The sequence below is a fragment of the Perca fluviatilis genome, chromosome 7 (genome assembly GCF_010015445.1).
Source record: "Perca fluviatilis chromosome 7, GENO_Pfluv_1.0, whole genome shotgun sequence".
NCBI classification, from domain to species: domain Eukaryota; kingdom Metazoa; phylum Chordata; class Actinopteri; order Perciformes; family Percidae; genus Perca; species Perca fluviatilis.
In genome coordinates this window covers 32,236,551-32,264,392 of record NC_053118.1, presented here as the reverse complement: position 1 = coordinate 32,264,392, position 27,842 = coordinate 32,236,551, and the positions used below count along the sequence as shown (strand labels likewise).

General features: G+C 41.2%; 1 protein-coding gene across 16 annotated transcripts in view; it reads right to left on the bottom strand.

Annotated features, from left to right (window-relative positions):
• Positions 1-27,842, bottom strand: part of cspg5a (chondroitin sulfate proteoglycan 5a) — a 64,700-nt gene that overhangs the window by 29,310 nt on the left and 7,548 nt on the right. For all 16 annotated transcript variants that reach the window (XM_039806026.1, XM_039806033.1, XM_039806034.1 and 13 more), the window contains exon 2: positions 12,201-13,212. In XM_039806026.1, coding sequence (XP_039661960.1) covers positions 12,201-13,212 — 1,012 coding nt within the window. The remainder of the gene's footprint in view (positions 1-12,200; positions 13,213-27,842) is intronic.

The following is a 27,842-nucleotide window of genomic DNA, read 5'->3' as shown; positions in this document are numbered from 1 at the left end:
GTGGAGGAAGGAAGGAAAAAGTGAGTCAAATGTGCAACACCCAGAAAGAGGAGGATCTGATTATAAAAAAAAGCCAGCAGAGGACAGGAGAAGGTACAGCTTGGTGCCTCTGGAAACTTGTTCTATCACAAGTTTGGACGATAAAACATCTGCTTCTGATACTGGATCTGAAACAAACCCTCATTGAGTTTTTCTATAATAAAATCAAACTTTCTTATTAAGCTGAGGGCTTTGGGAGGGGAAGGACAACCACTGGTCAGGCCGAGCGCAGGATTAAAAACTGGATTTGATTTTAAGGAGGAGGGGAGACAATGGAACAGAGTTTGATCTCATCTGATTAGACGACTTTATGGAAAGATGGAGGATACAAGTTTATAGTTAAGATGCCCGACTTAGCTAGTTAATAAAAAAAATATAGCTGCGTGACTTCAGCAGTACCCAACTCAGAGACATCACTGGATGGTTCTTGTGTTGCTTTTACTGGGTGACCTTAAAGTGCTCATATTATGCTTATTATGCAAACGTGGTCACTTTGTAACACATGTTATAATGCTCGCCTAGCTGCTACCGTGGCACGCCCTCATACTCTGCTTCTGACTGGCTAGATGTGCTGACCTAGCTACTGTGCATGTGCAACTCCCAACAAAGATGGTACAGAAGTGCGATGCCTCACTCTGTAGCTAAAACAGAGAGCTCAACACTGCAATGTGCAGTACAACAAAAATATGGTGTTTATTGAAAAATTAAACCATGTAAACCTATTCTGGTACAACCTCTAAATACAATTATGAACCTGGAAATGAGGATAATATGAGCACTGTAAGACATTTCTTTAAGATTTTTATTTGGGCATTTTAAGCCGTTATTATGCAGGATAGCTGAAGATGTGAAGGGGGGGGAAAGAGAGAGAGAGGGAATGACATGTAGCAAAGGGCTGCAGGTTGAAGTTGAACCTGCGGCCACTGCGACAAGGACTGAGCCTTTGTACATGGGGCGCACGCTCTACCAGGTGAGCAATACAGGCGCCCCAGCTCAAGACATTTCTCCACCGTACTAGATAACTAGAGGGCGCCGCCACTACAGTCGTAAAGATGAGTCGTAATTGCTGCTTCAACAAACGACCTATGGGAGCTTTTTTTTCGGGGAAGGACAGTCTTGGTGAACAATACACTTGTATTCTTCCAGAGATGCTTTTTGACTTCATTCTTAAGTTTTGACTTATCACTGTATGTATGGGGATTTCGTTTCAGCGTCTATTCAAGCAACGTTTTGTTATGATTGAACTAGTCTGACTCACCGGATGTAGACTGTGGGTAGAAACCTGCCATTGGCCAGCTATTTTGGCCGACATTCTCCTCCCCTTCCGCTATCTCTGCTATCTATTTTGCAATAGCACCGTCGCTGCATTCGGGGCTTAGCGCCGCCAAAGACGATTGTGATAAAAGAAATACAAACAGGCCAGAGCATTTTTCCCCCCTAATAATGGTTGCTTCTAGACCTTTCTCTAGTGCTGACACAGCGCTGGGGAGATTGTTTTTTGCTATGCAAGACTATGATTGAACTGACTTAATTACTTGGGCAGTTTTTCATTTTTTAATTATTTTAAGATACGAATGCTAGTTTTCATTGTTTCTATGAATTGTTATGTATTTGCTCACTGAGCAGAATACTGACACTCTGCTGCTAGAGTCTGTCTTTCACTGTTAATATGTTAATGTACTGCTGTCCCACATGTTTATCAGATGGGAGAGAGACAATGAAAAAATAACACAAATTATGAAGACTGGAGGTCTGCTGCGACGTGTTTATGATGTCTAAAAGATCTGCAACTCAGCAGTTACGCTTAGACCAACTAATAAAATAGATAAGTGAACAAAAAGTGTAAACAAAACGCACACATTATTGTATTATTTTTAGGTCAGATGCTTTTTGTCTTTCATCAGCCATCCTATTAGATTTCCCAGAGGCATTCAGTCCTCTGCCCCATATTTAAAACAAACCAGCTTAAATACAATAAAACTGCATCGGCTTCCATTATGCAGATGGAACCATTACAACCTTATTAGTAACCACAGTGGGGAGAAACTGCTCCATTCAATCAGCCAGTAATGCTAAAGCCCTCATTTTGAAAACTGAAGAGGGATTTGAGAACATGACGACATAATCAGTGTTCTCCGTTTGGCATTAGAAGAATGTGAGAGATTCAAACCATGGTAATAATGTTTACATACTTTCATTTTCCAGAGTTTAGGCCAAGTGGGAGGACAAGAAGAGAAATATACCAAGTATTTTTTAACACATGGTCCTGAGCTGTCTTGTATGAGTCTGATTATGTAGTTTCTACAGTCCAATAAAAGCCTCCATTGCACCATCCAAAACAACTCTTTTTAAATCTCTGGTGTGCAAATGATTAACACCTTGTTCAGAACATTTCTGTTTGCTTGTCACATTTACATTAGACCAGAGGTGTATAGTCCAGGTGCCAGAAAGTAAAAATCCTGCCATGTTTTTGGATCTGCCTCTACATCTAGAACAGGTGTTTTCACTAACGAGCTCATCTACCTGGTAGAGGAGCTGGTTTAGTGATGGTTGGGACAGCTGCTGGACAGGATTTCTACTTTCTGGCACCTGGACTATACACCTCTGCATTAGACTTTCTGCAGAGCAGTCTGTCTCTGCTGTCACCAGACTGTGCTAAGTGCTAACCTCCGTGCTATCATATATAAAGAGAGGCTGGTTACCACTGCTAATGACATAATCAGCATGGATCTCTGGGTGAAACTGTGACCAAAAACCTATTAGAATAAAGTCCCTGCGTCCCTGGAGAGCTCTCCCAATATCATAAACTGCAAACCAATTACCGGTATGCAGATGTGGCCCTTTCCCATCAGCCATTAGGTGAAAAGATGTGCATGTTACCCTCAGGAAGACTAAAACAATGGCTGTATATTGATGCACTAAATTCTGAAAAATAAAGTGGATATTAGTGGTTTTGTAATTCAACCAAAGAGGCTTTATCAGTTAGTTTTATTGTACATCCAAAAAGATGTCTACGAAGTTTGGTGAGTAGATTAAGCTTAATGGACAAATCAGTCTTAGGCTTATGATGTGTTCTATTGGTATTCGTAAGTCGGAACTTCCGAGTTCTAAGTCAAAAACACGCCCCCTGAAATCGGATTTCCAAATTGGAAAGTCGAAGAACCTCACAGTATCCCGAATAAGCCGACCTCGAAATTAAACATGGCCGCCCTGTGCATCACAGTTTTATACAGTCTATGGCATCAATCAACAGTAGTGAAAGCTGTGCTAATATACAGTTTGTTATCACTTATTAGCAGTGATGCCACATAACGCGTTACTCTAATCTGACCACTTTTTTCAGTAACGAGTAATCTAACGCGTTACTATTTCCAAACCAGTAATCAGATTAAAGTTACTTATCCAAGTCGACACAAACGCAGCGACACAAACGTAAACAACAATGGAGGGAGGAGAGAGATGCGCGCTGTCTAGCTGGAAATCCAGTCACTATTTTGAGTTTGTGTCAGCTAAAGACGGCAATATTAAGGTCCGTTGTACACTCTGTGCTGGTGGCGACAAAGTGCTATCTAGCTACGAAAACACTACGTCAAATTTGAAGAAACATTTGGAGTCCCAGCGCTGCAGTCAAACTTACAGAGCAAGTCCCAGCAGGTGGTGCGAAGCAGAGAGCAGGAGGTCCCCCAACACCCAAACAGCAAAAGCTGGACTTCTGCAAAACCAGTAAGTGGGGGAGAGTTGAAGAAGGTCTGGCAGTATGTTGTAGAGGAAATGCTGCCCTTAAACACGGTTGACTCGCTCTCTTTCGTGCCATAATAAACCAGATCCCCACTACTGGCAACGCCGAGCTGCCTCACAGTAAACCGGTTGTCATTTTTATGTTGAGGCTGTGGGGGTGTTGTCGGCAGTTGCTGAATGTAACTAATAAAGTAACTTGTAATCTAACTTTGTTACTTTTTAAAAGAAAGTAATCTGTAAAGTAACTAAATTACTTTTATAATCAAGTAATCTGTAAAGTAACTAAGTTACTTTTTCAAAGTAACTGTGGCAACACTGCTTATTAGCGTCTTATTTGTGTATAAATCAGTCTTAAACACAGCACTGTCCAACTTCTATCTGTGGACATGTTATTATGCTGTTTGTATGCACAAAAAACCGCAAAATGCATTGCTATCAACTGGTATTGCTAACGATAGCTAACATGGATAGAGCTAACCCCACAGTGAAATCCAACTGGTTTTGGTGCATTATAAGTCACAGCAGCATTTATAACTAACTTTAACAGAATCACCAACGTCAGTGGCTCACACAGACAAAGTGCAATCACTTAGAGTTTTGCTAAGCAAACTAAACCGGCTCTGTTTATTTATATCTGTATGTGATACAAATGTTATATAAAATATTCAGGTTTGTACCATAGCCTCAGAAAACAGTTGTTTCTGATTATCTGGCAGGTGTCTTCGGATAGAGCCACGCTAGCTGTTTCCTCCTGCTTTCAGTCTTTATGCTAAGCTAAGCTAAGCTAACTGTCGCCTTACTATAGCTTCATATTTAATGCACAGACACAAGAGTGGTATTAATCTTCTCATCATGACTTCTTACTCCACTCGGTGTGCATTATATTGATACATCTGGTGCAGACAATTTCCTCTCTATAATTCTTTCAAAATAAAAGCATTTAGAGGAATTTGACTCTGACAAAGAAACAAAGAGTGAGACAGTGAGAGCTGATAGACTGAGTGGTTCAATGGAGCCCTGCCCACATAAAGATCAATAAAAAACAGATGATTCTGTCTTTGTTTACATGTGTGTGTGTGTGTGTGTGTGTATGTGTGTGTGTGTGTGTGTGTGTGTGTGTGTGTGTGTGTGTGTGTGTGTGTGAACCCAATGTTCAAAACCTAGTTTGAGCAAGATGACCACTGCCAAAGAAATTTGTGCATGTGCGCATCAACAATTGAATACATCAGGACGGACTACCTTTGGCAAAAACAAGCTGTGTGTGTGCATGCATTTGCGTGTGTGTGTGTGCATGCATGAGTGTGTGCGTGTGTGTGTGTGTGTATGCATGCGTGTGTGCGTGTGTTGTAAATCTCCTGTGTGTTTGACCTCAGTCCTGATTCCACGCTCTTTGACTTGGAATTGATCTCTAATACACCCATAATCCTGTGTGTGAGTGAGTGTGTGAGTGTGTGTGTGTGTGTGTGTGTGTGTGTTTGTGTATGTAAGTGTGTGTGTATATGAGTGTGTTTCCATGATGTGGTCATGAAATCTAAAATGGATACAAACTGCTGTTGGTGCTCAAAGCTTCCCTTAATTACATCAAGCTGCAGGACACACACACGCACACATGCACACACACACACGCACACGCGCGCACACACACACACACACACACACACCAGTAAATTCAACCTGGCTCTCCCAATTCGTTTCCATACTGGCAAGCGTTTTAGGGTTCTGACTCATTCTCTCACTCAGTTTCTTCTCCACCTCTCACTCAGTCATTCTTTTTCTCTCTCTTTCTGTCTCTCTTCTGTTATTTCCTGTTGATATCTTTTTGCTCTCTTTTCCTCTCCATCACTCTTTTACTTCTTTTTAATTCCGTCGCTTTCTTTTTCTTTCAATATCTGACTTTTCCTGTCACAAACTTTCAGAAGATTAACATCCTCCCCTTTTGTCCTCTCTTTCACACGCACACACACCCTCGCTCCTTCCTTCCCTCGCTCTGTTTTCTCATCTGTTTCTCCGAATATGGTCCTCAGTCCTGCAGCTCCAGAGGAGGAATCGGTTTACGACGCTAACGCTGTCAGATCCCATTAGTCAAAGGGACAGGGGAGCCAGTCCCGGAGATGCCATAGATAGCTTCAAAAAAAGAGATCACATCGCAGTGTTATCTCTTTCGCAGTTTGTACAGACTGACTGAAGTTTAGAGTTAAAATCGCACAAAACAAAAGCTGTGGCAAAACTAGCAACAAACACAACTCTGTAAGTGTGTGACAGCTCAGACTGAACTCCAGTATTTCCTTTTACTCTTCTCCAGATCAACTTTTTTTTTGTTGCTTCTTTGCTGCGTACATTAACGTTGTCCTTTAACTTCATGATAAGCGCACATTTCTGGCTCATATTGAAACATTTGCAACTAGAGCGGATCCATTTTCAGCTTTAAAAAGTGTCGAGGCAGGTAATCACTAACATGTAATCGGTTACATGGAGTTTCCCGGCACTGCAGGGCCATATTTCTGCCTGGAGTAAAGACATACGACAGGCTGGTCTTAGGTCAGTAAACTGCACTTCAAAGGGTCATGTGTTTTACTGCAGAGAGCAAAAGGGTCCAACATTCATCCCGCTGTAATTGAATTGGCTTCATGTGTGAAGCTGCTCCAGTTCAGCTGCACGCAAAACACACAAATCATCACAAATCTACAGTACACACATATGAACTGACAGTTTCACACACAACACACACAGACTCGTCTGTATTTACGTGTGTATTTAGACGCACAATCATGCCTACACGCACATACAACACACACACACACAAACACAGTCTAAGTTACGTGTGTAATCAGACACACAATCATGCCTGCACACACACACACACACACACACACACACACACACACACACACACACACACACACACACACACACACACACACACACACTAAGTCATGTGTGTAATCAGACACACGATCATGCATGCACACACACACACACACACACACACACACACACACACACACACACACACACACACACACACACACACACACACACACACACACACACAGACTAAGTCACGTGTGTAATCAGACGCACTATCATGCCTACACGCATGCACGCACACACACACACACACACACACACACACACACACACACATACACACACAACACACACACACACGAACACAGACTAAGTCACGTGTGTAATCAGACACACAATCATGCCTGCACACACACACAACACACACACACACACACACAACACACACCCACACACACACAACACACACACACACACTGGTTCTCCTCTGTGCCAACACTTCATTGACCCATATTGCACTTTTGCCCAGCAGACAAACGCCTCTCAGTCTCTCTCCAGCCCTGACTCACTCTCAGGAGGTTCATCACTGCTACTATCTGCTGACTGAGGCTCAGAATCTTCCCTAAATATCTGGATCATGTTGTCTGCTTAGCACGTTTTTTTTTTCCAACATCGCTGTGTGAGCTTTGCTCCATTTCCCTCTCAGTCAATAACACTTGTAGTCTTTTGATTTGACACAGAAAAGTGCTGATTTCTTTCTGCTTTCTGCTCAGTCACTGATCATTTTAAATACTCAGGGCAATTATTCTCTAACTAAAAAGGATGTACAGACTGCTATGAAGGTAGGGAGACACCATATTCCCAAAGCTTATTGCAAGTTGACTACTCGCTGCTGCTTTGCATTCTACCTGGATTTTTTGGGAGGGCAAAGCGTTCCTTTTTGTAAATGATTGCATTTACTAAAAAGAGAAGATTCTAATCTGTTGATAGGTATATATAACATGCACATATTGATGTAACTTTTATAGTTTTAGCAGTCTGACAAAGTGCGTCTACACAGTGCGTCCAGTCTGCACAACAGTGGGTGGAAAAAGCTAAAAGACAAAAACTACAATAAACTGTCTTCCTTTTGTTACTTTTGTTACTTGCTAAATTAAAGCTGGAAGAAAAGCTTCTTCCTGTGTTTGTGCTGTAAAGTAATTCAAAGAAGAAACGTAAAATTAGGAATCCTCTCTGCAAATATCTTGTTTATTTATGCTAATTATACTTATGTCTCATGGTTAAATTGTGGTAAATGATGTGTTGATATTATACTTCCCCATGCAGCGTGCAACGTTTCCTCTTTTGACTATATGTGAAAGTTAAGTACAAACTCGTTTTAATGTTGTTCCAGTATGTCTCTTATTCTAAATGATGTGTATCAAATAAGAATCAAATATTCTCCAATTTTCACTGACATCATGATGCAACTGCAGACTTTGGACATGGAGGGGGTGAAAGGTCGGCTGGGATCTGGGCTGGGCTGTCGAGATGTTTTCAGAGATGCTCAGCATCTTAAATTCTTTGTTTTAGTTCTGATTGGGATGTGTTTGGTATTTCTGTGTGTGTGTAGCTGTTGGCAGGGTGATATTTTATCTCCATCATCTCCATTGCCACTGCGCATACATTTGCATGTTAATCCTTGCAGCTGTTCACTAATTGGAAGTCTCTTCTCATTATTGGAAAATGTAATGTAAAGAAATCTCTACCATTTTGAAATGTGAAACCTATGTTTAGGTGACTGAAACATGCACAAGAAATCAGCCTCGGATCTGACATTCTGAGAGCTCATCAGTCCGTGAAATTCACTGTATTCCAGGTGTTTTTTATGCATAAAGCATTGTTTTTGTGCAGCCCTTCCCCCTAAACCAAGGCTACAGTGGGTTTATAAATTGATCTTCATGCCTCTTGTTTGATGGATTTCTTCCTGTATGGATGTCGGCCATGAGTACAAAATGGTGGGTGTAGAAAAAAAGTCTATTTTTGCTTCTTTTTTTAATAGGTTGACACCTAAACCTGACGTTTAGAGCTGATGTTTACGGTGTTTACTGCCATCTCCACCTCACTGTAAGGCTAACTAAAGTATCTCAAGGTGATGTTACATCATTTACATTTAGCCAATTACCAACAGGAGTGAGAAACTCCAAACAGCATAATTGATATATCAGCTATAACCAGGGTTGTAACGTAACATAGTACAAATACTTACTGTACTTAAGTAGAATTTTCACGTATCTGTACTTTACTTTGTTATTTATATTTCTGGAAACTATGAGAGTTGGGTCCTTTGACTTGGGAGCCACAATAAAGTTCACAATCAAAGTTATTTTTTACTTTTACTTCTAATAATTAAAAGGTTAACTACCGTTTTTTTCAACCTGGACCCTATTTTCCTATTTTTTGGACCCTAGTTTGTGTCTAAGTGACTGATGGGAACAACAATCTTTGACACTGGTCCAGTTTTAAGCGAGATCGCTGCAGTCGGCAGCGGAGAAACACGCTACAGTGTAAGTTAATAGGGCAATTGTCCAGCTTGTATTTACCTTCACAAAAGTGCTCGTTTTGCAAATGACAGCCTCAGATTAATATTCTAAGTGTCTGACAACATTATGGAAAGGATCCCTTCAGAGATAGACCTTTAAAACCTCTTTGAGACCTTTCTGTTTAACCAGAAACAGCTCTGAAGTCGCTAGCGCTAAACCCACCAGACAAAAAAGCAACACTTTTAGCGTGTATAGAGCCAACATATTTTTATGTAAATCAGTAAACTATGTGTTTATTTCAACCAAAACTAGAGTTGTTATGGTTGGAAAAGTGGAAAGACCACCCAAAACAGCTTTTCGTAGTTTTATTTTGTTTCTGTCGACTTTGAATGAAGTGTATTTTACATGGAGTCTGGTGGGTTTATGTTTAAAAAAAGGATCTTACTCTTTAACAGAAAGGTTGACCTCCTTAGAAATCCTTTCCATAATGTTGTCAGACACAACTGAATATTAATCTGAGCCTGTCAGTGGCCAAACAAGCACTTTTGTGAAGGTAAATACAAGCTGGACAATTGCCCTGTTAACTTACATTGTAGCTTGTTCTCGTAATTCTCTGCTGCCGACGGCAGCGATCTCGCTTAATACTGGACCAATATTAAAGATTGTTGTTCCCATTACTAGACACAAACACATAGGAAAATAGGGTCCAGGTTGAAAGAAGTGGTAGTTAACCTTTAAGTACATTTAATATCAGACAATTATTTTGTATCCTCTGTCTGAGAATTAAACTGCTCCAGAAAAGAGGAATGGTTCCCAGACGGAGGAGCTGATATGCATTTTAAATAAACTGTGTGAAGTTACTGTCCTGTTAGCGACTGGGTTTCCTCAGAGAGCAATGTTTTATGCCGTTAATAGCTCTTTATTGCATAATATGATGTATAATCCTGACAACAAAATGCCTGGGGGGGGTAAACAGCTCAGTACATAGTAAAAATTAAAGACTGCCTCAGAGCTATTATGACTGACTATCACTGGTGCTGTATATGGTAGCGCGTTAGCTCGCCAGCCACACCAACTGGCCCTATGAGTAGTACCCATGTCGCCAAGCACCAGCAATTCTTTGATGAATTTCACTCTTCCACTTTCTGGTGTGACTAAACTAAAATTAACAGTGTTAAACCGCATATCACATATTGCTTAAAATGTACACATATAGGGTGGATTTAACAATTTCAAGGGAATAATATGAGAGGGAACCGAAACAGAGAATCAGGGAGGGTGAAGATGTTTCGAGGGTAAAGAAATGTAAATGTAATCAATTTTCATCTCAAAAAGGCAGACAGGGAGTGATTCTGCATGACTGCAGCTTCTAAACGCAGGTTTGGTGTTGATCCCTTCATATTCCATTTAATATATATTACGAACAACATTAGGTCTGCGATAATGCACTTTTTGAAATCAGAAAAGCAATCGGACGAAGCACACAGCATCCTTCCCCCATCTGCAGCAGCTTTACTCCTGAACCCGGCATACTGATGTGATGGGTGTTCTTTTAAACTCGAGTGTAGCTGTTCTCATCTCAGATCGGGACGTTTTGATCCGCAGATTCACCGTGATTGTTGACTCTCAGATGCATTGCCAGAGGACTCATATTGAGGTGGAACTACTCTGTGGCTTACACCATATTTTCATAAATGATTCTCTTAATCTGGTTGACTTTTGACCTGCACCTAGATTCAGCACAGCCGCAACCCTATTGCATCGAGTATTGTGGGAAGCCATTACTGCAGTTTGTGGCTAATGCCTGGAGGGCAGGTCATATAATAATGAGACAGAGTGAAAATCAATAGGCAGGGAGTCAGCAGAAGGGGAAAATATGAAAACAATATCATTTTGAGTTTGTCTGGGTTTGCAAAAACGTTGCATCTCAGTTTCTGTGCATGTGTTTGTGTGTTTGCCACTACTGTAATGTGCGTTTGTGTGTGTCTGTGTGCAGTTTGCATGACAAAGGAAAACCAAATCTCACAAAGCAAAAGTGAATCTCAGCAAACAGCCTGGCAGAAAAACATATCCTCATAAAACTCTCTTGTTAAAAAGAGCAACAACACATTGCTTTCTATTCTGCAGTGAGCTTTTCCACATGTTTCTGACCAGCAGAGCACAACACTAGAATAACTCTATAAATCTAGAGTTTCATGGAGGCATGAACACTTTATTTTACATACTGGTGTCTGATTGCTCTTTGGAACCAATTGTGGATGCTGCAGAGTATTTATCGTTGATTATACATGCGAATGAATGACTGATGAAGCAGCTGCAACGCTTTGGTTTTTAGACGTTTTGTTGAAGAATGGCTGAATTTTTATTTTATGTCTTAGGTGTATTGGTATTTCCAGGATGTGTATTAGGTTACTCATAATTTAGTATGTAAGCTGTATTATGCATTTACTATGACACAAAAAATGTTTTACGCAATGTGACATTTTGTTTTTCAGAAAAGTTATGATGCCAGGATGTCCACAGGTAAAGATAGAAGAAAGTGTCAGTGTTCCAGCAATATGTTTTGGCACTACATTTCCCATCACGCTTTGGGTGATGTTAACAGGTAGTGTAATGTTGCCATGGAGTTTGTGAGTAAGCTGTGAGCTATCATTGTTTTATGATTAATGCCTAACATACACTAGGAGACTCTGAAAAGACTTTGAAAAGACTAAAGTCTGACACCATCTCACACCTAAAGACAAGTTTTTAGGTTTTAGTCACAGGATTACACGATTTTGCTACCAAGACGTAAAGCTTACAATAAAATCAAACATGTTTGATTTTCTTGGAACGTCAAGACATGGAAAAGACTTAAGACAGCTCGGACTTACAAACGATTGAGACGATGGGAAGACTCGATTTGATTCAGAAATTGGAAATTTGTCTGCGACAGTAGAATCGCTTGGAAATTCGTTTGGTGTAAGGTCAACTTAAGTTAGATTTAAACAGACTTGCAAAGTTATGGCGTGTGTAGGCCTTTTGCTGAGTGGCAGTGTATTGTTTTGTGAATGCACTGTGGACTGTATTGTTGGTGTTTGTGTTGCGCCGTACCTGCAGAAGACTCCCATGCCCTCCAGCAGGTAACACTGTCCCCCGTTGAAGCAGTAGTTGGGCTGCATGTCGCAGGGCGAGCGGCAACTTCCGTTCACCATCTGGTAGCCCACACGGCATCCACCCATCCCGTCTGACCCGTCCACCGGTGAGGCCGCTGGAGGAGCCGCCGCGGGGACGTTTGGTACCGGAGCTCCCACGCCAGGACGTGCGGCCCCAGGGATGAAGGAGCCAGACGCTGGCACTCGGGGCTTGGAGCGAGCTGGAGACCCAGCAGGGAGGCGGAGGTCTTCGTCGCTCTCGTAGGTGTCGGTCGTGGTGCTGTAGGTGTACTCATCAGCAGTGGGGGACACGCCATCCTCGTAGGGGGTGAGGTAGTCGTAGTTGTCCGGCATCGCCCAGGAGGTCGGGTCGCCTCCCTGCAGCTCATGGGCCAGTGATGATGGAGATGGCGGGGCCAGGTCGAGGCCGCGTCCACGAGAGGAGGGGTCGAAGAAGTCCACGTGGAGGACGTCAGGGTTGGAGGGATTGGTGGGGTTGGTTGGGGCCGAGGGCTGGGCGGTGGTGGTGAAGAGGTGATCCAGGTCAAACACGGCGGTGTCCTTGGCGTGGATCCAAGGCGGGTCGGTGTTTGGCAGATGCTCCTCATCCTCCTCCTCCTTTTCCTCCTCCTCCTCGCTTGCCACGACGTCCTGTCCGCGTGGGTTGCTAGGCAGCAGGTGCTCCGTCTCAGCCGAATCAGGGCTGATCTGGGGCGGGGCTGCCACGCTCACTTCTTCCAACGGAGGGACCAACGTTTCAGCAAACATGCCGCTGCTCTGCTCGTCTTCCTCGCTGGTGCGGGGCATCCGGCCCGCCTTCGGGGTCACAGTGTCTGGACTGGCCGAGCTACTCATCCCGGTTACTGCGAGGACGGCCTCGTTGACCTTAACGGGCCCCTCCTCCTCGCTGAGCAGGGAGGTAACGTTGGCCGCACTGTCCGGCTCAGTGGCATTGGTCCCAACAGCATTCCCTACAAACAAACACAAGAATGTTTCTTAGTACAAATATGACAACAGAAAAGGTGTCCTGAGCTTTCAAAGGGAAATGATTGCTTTGTAATTTACAGGTGCGGAGCCAGGGAATGGTTTTAGGGCTTTTTTTTTTTTAAATAACTTCAACTTTGTGTCATTTTCCCTCAGTCTCTCTGACTGGACCGGCAATCAATCAATGGAGCAACACTGGCTATATTAGCGGAAAGTTATTGCCTTTCTTTAGGTGGCAGGAGTGAAAATCCTCAACATTTGTTGTGTTCTGGTTTCAGACTGATAAAAACAGTAAGATACAAAATATTTTATACATTATAATAATAATAATAATAATAATAATTTTAAAAAAGCAACAAATGCTACAAACATCAAGAAACCAGTTGGAAATGCTAAAAGCATAAAAACTTTTGAAAAAAAAGTGGCAAAATTGTCCAAAAAAAGCATTGAAAACAAAAAAAAACAATTAGATTGGTACAACTATCATGTTTCTTTTTCTAAGTGAAAAGTGAAAAAAAAAGCTAGAAATGGCGATAGGTCTAAACTCAGATGGGCCGATCTGGAATCTTCTCCTTATGAGGTCATAAGGAGCAAGGTTACCTCCCCTTTCTCTGCTTTGCCCACCCAGAGAATTTGGCCCACCCATGAGAGAGAGACACCATGGCTTTCAAACGAGCAAAGTGGCAGTTGGTCAAGGCCAACAAGAGACTTCAGATACAGTATTAGGGGACCACTAAGGTCTATATAAAAGAGACTTCAGATACAGTATTAGGGGACCACTAAGGTCTATATAAAAGAGACTTCAGATACAGTATTAGGGGACCACTAAGGTCTATATAAAAGAGACTTCAGATACAGTATTAGGGGACCACTAAGGTCTATATAAAAGAGACTTCAGATACAGTATTAGGGGACCACTAAGGTCTATATAAAAGAGACTTCAGATACAGTATTAGGGGACCAGTAAGGTCTATATAAAAGAGACTTCAGATTCAGTATTAGGAGACCACTAAGGTCTATATAAAAGAGACTTCAGATACAGTATTAGGGGACCACTAAGGTCTATATAAAAGAGACTTCAGATACAGTATTAGGGGACCACTAAGGTCTATATAAAAGAGACTTCAGATACAGTATTAGGGGACCACTAAGGTCTATATAAAAGAGACTTCAGATACAGTATTAGGGGACCACTAAGGTCTATATAAAAGCATCCAAAGAGCACCATGTCATGGGACCTTTAAAATCCAGATCTGTACTCTGAGGTAAAAATGTGTGTTATCATTGTAAACCTTTCACCAAACCTCGCGGATTGATTGTAAGATCCTGTACGGCTGCGTGAAAGCCCCCACTATCACCCAAAACACAAAGATGCTTTTCCTCTCAGGCGCAGAGAGAAGTAGAGAAACACAGTGGCTCCAGAACTTCAGCAAATTTAATGAGGTGAAAATGGTTTCACTTGGCAAAGCAGACCACAGTTTGTATCGATCAGCTCAGGAAAAATGTCTAGCTCTCAAATGGGCTTTAGTTACTGCAGTGTAGGGCTCATTAAGGACATAGTTGGGAAGCAGCTGCTTTAATTTAAAGCACCAACATTGTCAAATATCAACTCTGACAGTTTGTATCAATAAAATAGACAGAAATGAACTTGAAAAGATATAAAATATCCATTAGATTAAAAAGAAAACAGTATGATATTTGTTGTGAATGCTACTGTATGTCCTTAATGGGGTACCATAGATGATTAATATAAATTTGGAAATGCAATTCAAGTCTGGAGCCAGCAGTAGAAAGAAAAAGCTGAGCCCACACAAACCAGCCTGACATCAGAAGATGCAGCAACCATTACTATGAAAAATGCAACAATCGAGGGGTTGAAAATAAACTGGTTGGAACAGAACGGTAAAAAAAAAGCGCCATCCTTTTCAGTCCCCAGAAGTAAAGACATTTCAGTTCATCTCAGTGGTACAAATTGAATGCTTATTCACAGATATCTTATTCAAAATTACCCCCCGCTCCCCAAAAAAAGGGCCTTAAATCAGATCACAGGAGCTAAAAAAAAAGTAATTTCAATTGGAATATTAGCAAATATTTATAATAATAATGGACAAATGCACTGGTCTTTTGGATGCATCATCTGCTGTTCACCTTTTTCAGTTCACTCTTTTCAAAGACAGTTTCCGGCCTCACACGCCAGACAATGACATCACAAAGTGTTTCTGCGTTAAGTGATGGACAAAGGCGGCTCAAGGAGTCTGGCATTGAACCCGACGGGTGAAACATAATTAAAAGGAGACGTGATTGGCTGTGTACTTATCCTCCGGTCTATTACTTCATCCGAGGGCGGCTGGTTGAGTCATGCAAAAAGCTGCTTTACGACCGCTCCCCCTTTGGATTAAAGGAATAATACACTAATGTACTTGAACGGCGAGGAGTCGGGATTACAGATTATGGGGTTGGAGAGAGAAGGATTTGGGAGACTTTGGGGGAGCCCTGCAGGGGGGAGGTGATGATCTTGAGGAGACGCAGACAAGACAGCGTCTCGACAATTGTACGAAATCTGTGAATATGTGAGGATGCCACAGGAGACTGAGGGAGAGACAGGCCTGAGCTGAAATAAACCTTACAATAACATCAGTGATGTTTTTATCCACTTAAAGCAAATTAAACCAACATGATTTGGTGAGATTTATCTTTTCATTCAAATTTTTCTTTAACAGACTAAAAACAATGATCGATCCTGCTAATAAGTCTATGTAGCCACAGCCTGAGCTTATGACACAGATATCCAGCCTGGTTCCAGACCTCTCAATCGCTGAATCTCCAAAAACATTTTCAGCAATAAAGAGGTCTGGTGATGTGTTCAATAGCTGCACCACGGTTACAGTTAGTATATGAGGCAACAGGTAAGACATAAAATCGTTAAGCTTAAGTGTTGGCAGGAACATTTGGATTCAGCCACTACAAGCCAGTAGTCTGTGTTGTTTGTTGGAGTGGAAACCTTGCTCACTCAGATCAAACTGTCACTGTCACTATGGGTTTTTGGAGTGCACCTATAGACCTTTCGGGTACTTCCTATTTAGCCAACACATTCTCACTCCCATCGTGTAAAATACGGACGCTTGGTCAGGTGCCTTTGGCGTTGTTATTGACGCTAAAAGTCTCCTTTAGCGGCATATCTAAACGCGCTTTATCTAAACGCGCTTTATCTAAACGCGCTTTATCTAAACGCGCTTGGACGGGACGCAGTTAGGTTAAGGAAAAGGTTGTGGGTGGGCTTACGTTTCCATGACACGCGGGACAAGAACGGGACGGTTGGGTTTAGGAAAAAGAAGAACGGGACAGTTGGGTTTAGGAAAAGAAGAACGGGACGGTTGGGTTTAGGAAAACGTGACACATAGGACACGATCCCCGGGTTAGGGTTAACCCGGACTCCTGGGTGAAAGTCCTGTGTTGTTTGAGCCATCCACCACCCCAACCAACCTCCCTATGCGGATTTTCGGGCATTCATACTACTCGCATACTACTTCTTCAAACGCCGTGCAGCTGCTGCTCTCCCTGGTGCGTTCTACACACACGCTGAAGGGCGCTTTTTGCATCATTTCTGACGCTGACAGCCACTGCCCAAACATCCTTATTTTACGAGTTCGGAGTGAGAACGGGTTGATTTAGCACTCCACTAACTTGAATGGGGATTAAATGATTTAATCGTGCGGCTCTTCTAGACTTTCCAAATGTTTTTATCAGACCAAATAGATCAACAGAGTCTTTTTGCTGAGGTTTTGACACTCGAAAAAATGTATCCACTGATTTACAGACATGTCTTTCTCTTAATTTTATGGGGAAAAGTCTTTTTGGGCCAGAGGGCATCATACGACAGACACGAAAGTTGTAATTCTACCGTTTGGCCGCTTGTCAAATTGACTTCCAAGCCCAGCGCACTTCTTGGGGGCCTGAGCCCAGAGAGTGTATACCTTGAGTCACGGACTGATAAACACATTTCTCTTGGCTTGTTGTAGCTGAATCCAAATGGAAACAGGCACCCTAGTATTCCTGCCAGCACTTAGAAGCTTATAGATTTGATGCCATACCTGTTGCCTCATACAATAACTGTAACTTTGGTGCAAATATTGAACACATCACCAGACCTCTTTATTGCTGAACATGTTTTTGGAGATTCAGCGATTCAGAGGTCTGGAACCAGGCAGAATATCGGTCATTAGCTCAGGCTGTGGCTACACAGACTTCGCCAAATACGTGAAGTCAATTTTCTTATTCATTCAGAATGCTTTCCATTGCTACTCTGTAAAAGTTGACACGAAGTTGGGAATTTTGCTTTCTTAAGTTTCCTTAAGAAAAAGCAATTTCTGAGCTTTCTTAACCAGGATGGAGATGTGAGATGACCATGTCAGGTGTTGCGTGACACCCTGATCACCCACTGTGAATAAATGCGTGTACTCGTGGTCGTATAAGCAGCTTTGGTATACAGCCTCCACCAAATGGCATATATGAGGATATCTGTGAGGATCCTTGCTGACAGAAGATAAGCTGCGACCCTCTGGGATTTTAATCCTAAAAGTCCCCCAAACGCTCAGTGAGTCTCCATTTACACAGCCAGTAGTTTATCGGTTATTATGACCTCCACCAAAGTTTTATGACTTACAGTACATGATGTGATGTCTGATTTGGGAGCAGACAGCCAAAAATAAGGTACACACCCTCAGATAGTAACAGGCCAGCAATCTAATATAAATAAACTGCAGCAGAACAACCAGGCCACTTTTACACAATCCTCATGGTCAACTTAACTTGTATAGACTAACATATGCAATGTCTTATTGGGCTTACCAGAATTCTCAACCCCAAGAAGGCAAGAAAAACTCTGAGTATATGGGAAAAAAAAAAAAACTATTTTTCAGCTCTCTGATACTTGGGCTGCCCAATCTTCCTTAAATAAAATAATTGGTAACTAAACTTGATAGCCCTTTTCATGTTCTTATATAAAGACTGAACTGTAATTCTTTAATTGTAACAGAAAAATTACATATTTCTGTCATCAAAAGATTTTTTTTTAAGTTGAAGAAGTGATTTAGAGAGATCCTTTTGCATGACTCATCTGCTGAGATAATGAAACTTAAAGGGGAACTACGCCCATTTTCAAAATTCATGTTATTTCCATGGTCTAAGACAGTCCATAAACATTGGTTAACATGAGCTGCTCTCTCTTATAGCCAAACACTAGAGTGCTAAAACTCAAGTTTGGGATTTCATCAAGTATAAAGTGTGTAACTCCTCCGCAGTCAAATTAATTTGGGAAATATGTTATCGATGATACTGTGAGCACCCAGGGGGTTGTTGGGAGTACAGTATATGGGTGCATTTTCTGTTTCAGAACTGAAAACACTACCGTAGATAAAAAATCTAATTTGGGTAGGAAAAAGAAAGCAAACAGTGTCCCATTCCTTGTCTATGGAGCAGCTCCAGACTTTATACTTGATGACATCACCCGTTTGAGACTTCTCTGGTTTTTGGCTTTGGGAGAGAGAAGCTCATGTTCACAAATATTGATTGAGCTTTCCTTGGCAATGGAAATGCCATATTGGAAACATGATGGTGTCCCCTTTTAAGAAACAATTTTACACATGTTCACAGATGTTTCAGTTGAATTGAAACATCAAGTTGTTAAAGAAAATCGGAGAGTCCACCAGGAATTTCTTGAGTTTTAGCTGGAGAGAACAATCCCAAAAAAAAAAAAAAAAGGAGTAAGAGATTTTCCAGATGAGTAACTTCAAACGCAATCTATCATGTGATTTAACTGCATTCTGGTCTATTGAGAGTAATACAGAGAGAGCCAATTGGTCTCTTTACTTCTTCTGTGATGGAATCTTTGGTCATTTTCTGCCTTATTAGATAGAAACAGGTGATGAGGGGATTAGAGACAACGATTTCTGTGATTGTTAAAAAAAAAACTGTTGAAAAGAACAAACCCTCCGTCTCTTATATTCTCACATGAAAACCTGAATCACAACACAATTATGCCAGAAACTTAAGATTTGTGGCATGTGCAATAATCACGACTGAAATAAACTAATGCATAGAGGCCGCCTGCGACTGCACAGGAGATATTGTCCATTTTAAAGAAATAACTTCAGATTTTCAGTGCGATAACTCATAATAAAATATCTCTGCTGCTGCGGGGCGTTATTCTCTAAGCAGCTACTGTCAAAGTGCCCTTGAGCAAGTTTTTTTTCTAGCAGCTGCTGCTCCTCTTGCCAGTAAAGATGGTCATGTAGTTGAATTGTGTTAATATATGAATACAAAGCAGAACAGTGCTGGTAAAGAGCACGCCTGCAAAGAAAAATGTTGAAACTGATCAATAGATGTTCCTTATGAATGCATGCATGTTATGGTTTCATCCGCACCTTGCTGTCATCGTTAGGCATGAGGCTGTCACTTTAGCCACGAGGCGCTTGACAGGTGGACGGCTTCAGTCTATTGAAGGTTTTGTTTTCTGGCGCGGCAGCCTGGCGAGCTGCATCTTTAAAGCCCAGGGTCGTTCTGGGGCTAATCCTTCCAGCACTCCCACAATCCACTGCTGTTTAACACATCAACTGAGCAGCCCAGGATAATATGCCAAAACAACGCTCACACCCACATAAAAACAAGGCTTTTCTGTAAGCATTTTCCACGCACCGAATGCTTGATGCTCACCAGGAAATCAGGATTTCAGACAGGGAATGTCCGCCTCTCTCTTAAGCGCATAAAAACAATCACCCTCGCCTTTTGTTAGCTTTATCTCTCGCTTGTGTTTTCACAACCGCACACTCACAAACACACTTGACAGCAATACACTGATTAAGTGACAGTTTGTCCGGATGAGCGCAGTGTTTAGGTGAATCTCCTGGGGAAACCGGTCAGCCTTCAACACCGGCTCCTCCTCCTGCTGCTGCTACAAGCCTGATGAATACAAACCGCACGGACTGGAAAAGAGTAATGGCTGCCGCGCAACCAGAGAGAACGACAGGGAGTGTTGAGGAGAGATGGTAACGAAGGAACGGGGAGAAAGTGACACATCATGACAGAGAGGTGAGAGAAAGCCAGGAAGAAAAAAACTGAGGCGGGATGTGACAAAGTGAGGGATGGAGAGAAATGGTGAAAGGCGTGACACAGAGGACGGGAAATGCTTTCATGGTCCAGGAAAGACTTTTTACTCCCACTCTGCCAGTCTACAGATCCTTAACCCTTGTGTTGTCCCCGGGTCAAATGTGACCTGTTTTCAAAGTTTTTTTACATCAGAAATATGGGTTTCTTACAACCAAATTGCCCCAAAATAATTAGGATGCATGCATGTACGTTGTATGGAACCTATACAACAAATACATCCATGTTGTTTTATTTAATTTCACAGCATTTGAATTTTTTTTTTTTTTAAATGGTTTCAAAACAGCATCCTGATCAAACTTTGACATAAACCTGTCTGTGATTCACTCAACATCCTCTAATCTTAACTATTCTATTAGTCAAAAAAATCCCTAATTTCTGCTTTTTTTTCAAACTCAAAAATTAGGTATAATGTCATTTAAATTAGGTTTATTTACCATGAATTAAAAAAGCAATGAAAAGAGGGACAAACACGTTTAAAAAAAGTGCAAAAAGCATAAATAAAAGCGACAAAACATCGGAAAAAGTGCCAAAAAAGCAAATTTTTTCAATTTTGTCCCAGAATGACAAGTTCATGGCCGACGGTAAAGACACCACAAGGGTTAATCCTCTCTCTGTACTGTCTACAATCAGTGGCCTCAAATCTCACACTGCAGCATTATATTACACGCTGCTCCTGGTAGAGTACAAGGACACTTTCTGAGGGCCACTAAATGACTCTTAGGCCAGTTCAATGCAACAATCTAGAATTTGTCTTTAAGACGTCGGTACATGCTTCTCATAATGTATTTGTTTAGGTGATTGGATATTTTTGTGGGATCTAGAGGTGTCCAGGACATGAATGCACAACATCTTTAACACCGGATCCTCAAGGTGAATCATGTGTACTGAATATTCATTTACATGCACACCAATATTTTACTATTATTCCAAATATGACAATATTCCGAATTTGAATCAGGTTATGTAAACAGCATATGGATATTCCGAATAAGGCCTTTTTCCAAATATAGCATTTTCCGATTACGTGGGATATTCTGGTATTATTCAGGTTTTAGAGGCATTCATTGGACATGTATACAGCGCATTCGGAATATGCGTCTCAATCTGGGTTTTACCGCAGTTTACGGCCTCTTGCCTGTTTACGGCTTATGGTCAGCTCTGTGCGATGCTATGGTTTCTGTACACAAACCAACCAGCCAACCGTTTGCAAGGCTGCAGACCCGATAAGAAGGAGAAACACAGCTACTTTTAAACATCATCAAAGCCTTGGATATCAACAAGTTTTTGGAAATGCACACACATCGCTACGCCAACCATCTCAAGAAGCTGGTTGAAGGAATGAAAGAGGGACGCTGTGTTCGCACGGTCCAACAAGTCCTCCACCACTGGTAAATCCTATTTCACACGGCTACATGTAAACGGGATTATTAGTGGAATATTCACTTTCATTAGCCATGTAAACAGCTCAGTCTGAATATCGTCTTTTTCGGAATAAGGGCAAAAACCGGAATATTATGTGCACGTAAACGTAGTCAATGAGAATGTTTACACGCATCACTAGAGTGGAAGAGTAGCAGTACTGCAGTGTAAAAATACTCAGTTACAAGTTCAAAATCTTAACTAAGTAAAAGTACAAAAGTGTTAGCTTCAAATTGTCAGTACTCATTACGCAGAATGACCCATTTCAAAATCGAATATATTATAGTATTAGTGATGCAACAATGTGTTCATTACTTTAATGTTGCAGCTGGTAGAGATGGAGCTCATTTTAATGACTCTATATCCTGCTGGGTAGTTTATTAACCTATAATGATACATCTTAATGTATTTGTTGAATAATTGCAAAAGCATGATTTAGGCCTATATAAATCTAAAAAGTTAAATCTGCAGAGTAACTAACTAAAGTTGTCAGATAAATGGAGGGGCGTAGAAGTATAAAACATCCAGCACTTGTCATCTTATTTCCATATAGGCAGTTCAAAGTCATGATTTCTGTGTCATCACCCTCAGGTTATTGACAGGACTTTATGAAGACGGGATTTTCCCATTGATTCATTTTTGCCGTTTGTTTGGAGGCTGAAAATCCAATTTTGGATAACTAGAGGTGGAGTCTGAGCGGAGAATGAGTCACCTGTCAGTCAAGCAACCTTCAGACTCACCAGCAAGACTCCCATTACAAAAAGTGAAATTCTAATGTTGGACTTCCAATTGTGGAAAGCCAATTAACAGGAAGAAGTTTGGCATCTTCCAATCCCTTTAACCCTTGTGTTGGCTTCCTGTTGACCATGCAACTTTTTGTTTTTCTGGATCAAACTTTTTGTTGTTTTTTGTCACCTTTTACGATGTTTTTGTAGATTCTTTTCGCCGCTTTATTAATGTTTTCGTCTCTGTTTATTGTTGCGTTTCTGAAGCTTTTTCCTGAATTTTTTGTCACTTCTTTCAACGTTCGTCATTTCTTTTTCAAACGCTATAACATTTAATAAAACACACAAAATTCAATGAAAATAGTGAACTGATCATTGATTTTACTTGTGAAGAGCGTTGTATGGAAGCATCCACGTTATTTGCTTTGACAATTTCGTTGAAAGAAACCCAAATTTATGGTGTAGAAACTTTTTAAAAATGGGTCAAATTTGACCCGAAGACAACACGAGGGTTAAAACAATCTGTGTGAATGAGTGTTTTCAAGTCAGCATCTATCTATGATTAGAGCAACTACATCTGAATTTTTATAATTTATAATATATATATATATATATATATATATATATAATTTCGTGGAATACACGTTACCTAACATGGGTTTAACACTGAAGCTTTTTTGCATCTAGCTCTCAACCCTGATCTTCATCTGGGTCATTCTAGCGACATGACTCTACAAATGCCCAAGTCAGTTCCACCACTTTGGTCCAGACTGAAATATCTCAATAATTATTTGTATGGATTTGCTGTGAAATGTTGGACGGACATTGTGACATAAGGAAGAATCTTTATGTCTTTGGTGATCCCCTGACTTCTCTCTTTTACTGCCACCAAAAACAATATTAAAACAGACACATATGTGCAGGAACACACATTTACGCGAGGTGGTCTGCTGGAGGACACCACGTTGGTGTCAATCTGCCAGAATCCTCACTGTGCATCTCTGCACTGAGCTCCAATTAAGTGGAGATGTCTCCCTTTCACAGCCTCGTTAGCCTAATTGGATTAACGAGGAGGACGCTTTTGATGGACAGCTGGTTTAGGAGCAGCGTGGCGGCTCTGTGGAAGCTTGAGAAAGTAAATCCTGCATCTGGTTTAACACATTTTGAAAGACTATGTGTCAGATTTGTCCTGAAATCTCAGTGTGCTACGAGGCCTGTTGACTCACTTAGGATTGGTTTGATCTGCACGATTGGGATTTGGGGACTATTTCTTTTAAACATTTTCTTTTATCAGTATTAACTATATAAAGCCAGATCCATTTTGGATCTTTCGTGAGTTTGTTCCAGGTAGACTGGCTGTCAAACAATGCTAATTGCTATGTTTTAAAAGTTAAAACAGCACAGTAAAGTTCACCTGGTGGTCATTTTCTCGATTAATCATTATTTCTATAAAAAGGAAAAATGTCCATCACAATTAAGGTGATGTCATCTAATGTCTTGTTTTGTCTAGCAAAAACAGACCAAAACTCAAAGATATTTAATCTACAAAAATATGAAATAGAGAAACAGCAGATTATCACTATTGTCCGATTTAAACGATTTATTTAAACGATCTCATCGATTATCAGAGCAGTTGGATATTTTGTTTAGTCAATTCTGACTTAACTACGTTTTTCATGTTGAATGGAATCCAAAACTAAGCTAAACTCAAACAAAATAACAACCGAGGACTCAATGGAAGACCAAATGAGGTAGATTGTTTAAAGGGCATTTAAAGTGCAAGCCTAGTTAAACCAACTATGACCAGCGTCTTTTACCCTATTCGAGCCGCAGACCGAGCAGACTGGACTGTCAGGATCGGGGTCGGGTTGAGTCAGGACGAGTCGGTTTAGGGTTTCAGTCACAGTCTGGGTGCAGGACAGACCAACTGAGGCCCAAATGAGACAAAACTGATGAAATAAAAGAGTCTTTGTTTGTTTCCCTCCCACTTAACATGAGATAATCAAACAGTATTACATAAGTAGATTCCTCAAATGTCTGTGAGTTTGTCTATATTTGTGTGTGTTGTGTGTTGTGTGTGTGTGTGTGTGTGTGTGTGTGTGTGTGTGTGTGTGTGTGTGTGTGTGTGTGTGTGTGTGTGTGTGGGGTCCCTTTGCCAGTATAACCCACTGGTAATTGGGGTGGCTTCCAACTCTGGTAAAGGGTGTGGATGGTTATAATGAGAAGAGTTTGGCTCGTCTTCTTGTGTGTGTGTGTGTGTGTGTGTGTGTGCATGTTGTGTGTGGGGTTTGGGGTGATGTCGCCTCAAGGCCAAGTGCTGTTAGCCTGCGCTGGCGAGCCGCCGACCCTCAAGCCTCGCCTTTTGTTTAACCCAGATCAGTTTGGCGAGGGGAAGCCACTAAAACCACCCACAGTCCCGGGGTACCCTGATTGCCAGTGACAGACTGTAAAGAGGAACCTGATTGGTCGTGACAGTTAGGGCCCGCCAGCCAGCTTGCTGACCCAGACTGGAGGGAGGAGGGGTAAGTCCACCGTTTTTTTTTATATCCATGAATATGATTTCATTTAGCAGATTACATAACATGTATATTTATTTAAATTTTTTTATTTAACATTTATTTAACCAGGTAGGCCATTGAGAACAGCTTCTCATTTGCAACGGCGACCTGGCTAAGAAAGCACGAGCGTGCGAGACAACATACAGTTTCACATTCAATACAAAACAGGAGTACAACATACAATAGGCTACATAAAGTGCAGAATAAGTAGGCATTACAAGGCTGACACAAACGTGTGGTGTGAGTAAACCAAGGGATATGCAAAAGTGATAAGGAGATAACGCAGTATACATTAATAGGCAGTCTGTATCACGCTTAAAGGGTCAAAATACAGATATTGCAAAATGTGGACCAGTTAGTGAATTAGAACCGTTACAATTAGAACGTAATAAGCATAGATAGACAGTCTGTAAGAAGCTAAAATGTAGTGAAGAGCCAAATATACAGTTAGTGCAATTTCTGGTGTAATTACTGATGTAGATCAGAGGGAACACACTAAACCTGAAATGACTGTAAAAAGTCAGTCTACAGATGCAAGTGTAACAGAATTATACAGTCAGTATACCGATAGTGCAAGTGTAACCAAATTGTGCAAGTGTAACAGAAATATACAATATACATAAAAGTAAAAAATATCAATCCGTGTACAGAACAGCACGTGAGTGGTGCAAGGGGAGATGCTCATGTTCATCTGAACAAAAAATAAATAAAAAAATGCAGTGGGGCATGACAGAGATATTCTCATCATACCTCACATTTTCTACTAATTATCCAAATGCTCACTATGTAAAAAAAAATTATTTAACTGAAACTATTGACATCAAGTCAGGTTTTGAGGGTGTAACTTTTGACAATTAGCAAGTTAAGTTTCCTTCCAGTCACTTTTTGAGCCAAGAAAAAAGGCAAAGTGGTGTTAGTTTTCAATATTATAATCAGTCATAAAATGTTTTGCTGCTTTGCCAGGTGTATTGAGAAAGGTCAGAGATAAAAAAATAAATAAAAAAGGTGACAGCGAGGGGGGCCAAAGTACATTCGTATTTCCTGGTGAGATCTATTTATAAGCCCCTTTGGGTTTTTTAATCCCACTAGCAAAAACCTTTTTTTTTTTTTTTCTTTTTGTGCCTTTAAACAAACTAAAAACATTTGTATATTGTATATCGGTGAAATAACACTACCGTGGTCAAACTTGTGCAAAAAAAGAATCGTTAATATTAGGGCTTAAAACGATTCCTCGTAACCGTTAGTAATAAGTCATTTGATTACTAAATATTCTTTGTCTCGAAGCTTCATTTAATCCACATACCTATTCACAGCCCACTATGTTTCGCACAGATGACTATTACTTTCACACAATGTGCTTACGTGCTGTGCACCATAGTCTGAATGGTGATGTGGAGAAGAAAGCATAGATTGCAAAATGGAGGATAAGAGAGTAAATAGCAATGTGCAATTAATACAAGTTCAGTTGATACGTCGCCATGTCAGAAACCAGTAAAGGGCCCGATTATTGAGGAAACTAGGCATCAGCGATTATTGTTGGTTCAGGTTTCTCTGCTTATTAAACCAAAAAAAACTGACTTTGGTGTGACAGTGTCCTGTATTTCTTGCAGTGTGTGGACATTAAACACATTGAATTAACGTTTATGAAAATGGCCACATGCACTGAGCGGACCGACGAAGCCGAGTGAATGGAGGAGAGTGAGTGAGCGCCTCTTCTCATTGATTTTAGCTTCAAATACCCGAACCTCAAGAGAACCACGCACACACACTCCTCTCTTTACCCGTTCCCACACTCAGTCGCTAATGAATAAGGCATGAGGCGTTTTAATCTTTACTCAACGCTGCTCATTAATATCGATATGAGGAGGAAATGCGCAGTCTGCATTCGACTCTAATTGAAAACCTCTGCATCGATTTTACACCAGTCACTCTCTCTCGTCCTCCGTCTTTCCTTCTTTCATTCATCTTTTGTTCACTTTCTTGTCCTCCCTGTCTTGCCATCTCCTCGCCTTCTCTTCATCTCACCCTTGTTATCTCATAAATTCAATCCCTCTCTCCTCTATTTTCCCGGTCAAATAAATCCTTCCTCATCTTCTCTTTTTGGTCTCTGCTTCTCGCCTCCTCTCTGTGTTTTCGCCTTTTTTTTTTTTCCCCCTCATCCCATCACATAAATCCTTTCACCTCTGACTCCACAGGTGGTGGGATGGAGGAAGGATGCGTTGCTATGGAAACGCTCTCTGCCTCGGCCTCGCTAGAGCTGATACAGCTCTGCAGAACCCGACAAGATCTGCATCTGCACACATTACACACATTACACACACACACACACACACACACACACACACACACGGATGTATTTATCTTTGAAGAACTGTGATTTTATGAGGATCAAAAATGTCATGCTGTGGGTGTGTGGACACATGTGCATGCACGTGTATGAGCCAATGCATATAAGATTTCCACATTTTCACACTCATAAACTCTGTGTCTGTGTGTGTGTGTGTATGTATGTATGTATGTATGTATGTGTGTGTGTGTGTGTGTGTGTGTGTGTGTGTGTGTGTGTGTGTGTGTGTGCATGCATAATGAATGTATGCATCTACATTTACACAGCCTCTTTTTGTCTTCCCTCATGACTTGAGTTTTTAACGGTCAGTCAATTAAAATTCACACACAAACACACACACACACACACACACACACACACACACACACACACACACACACACACACACACACACACACACACAC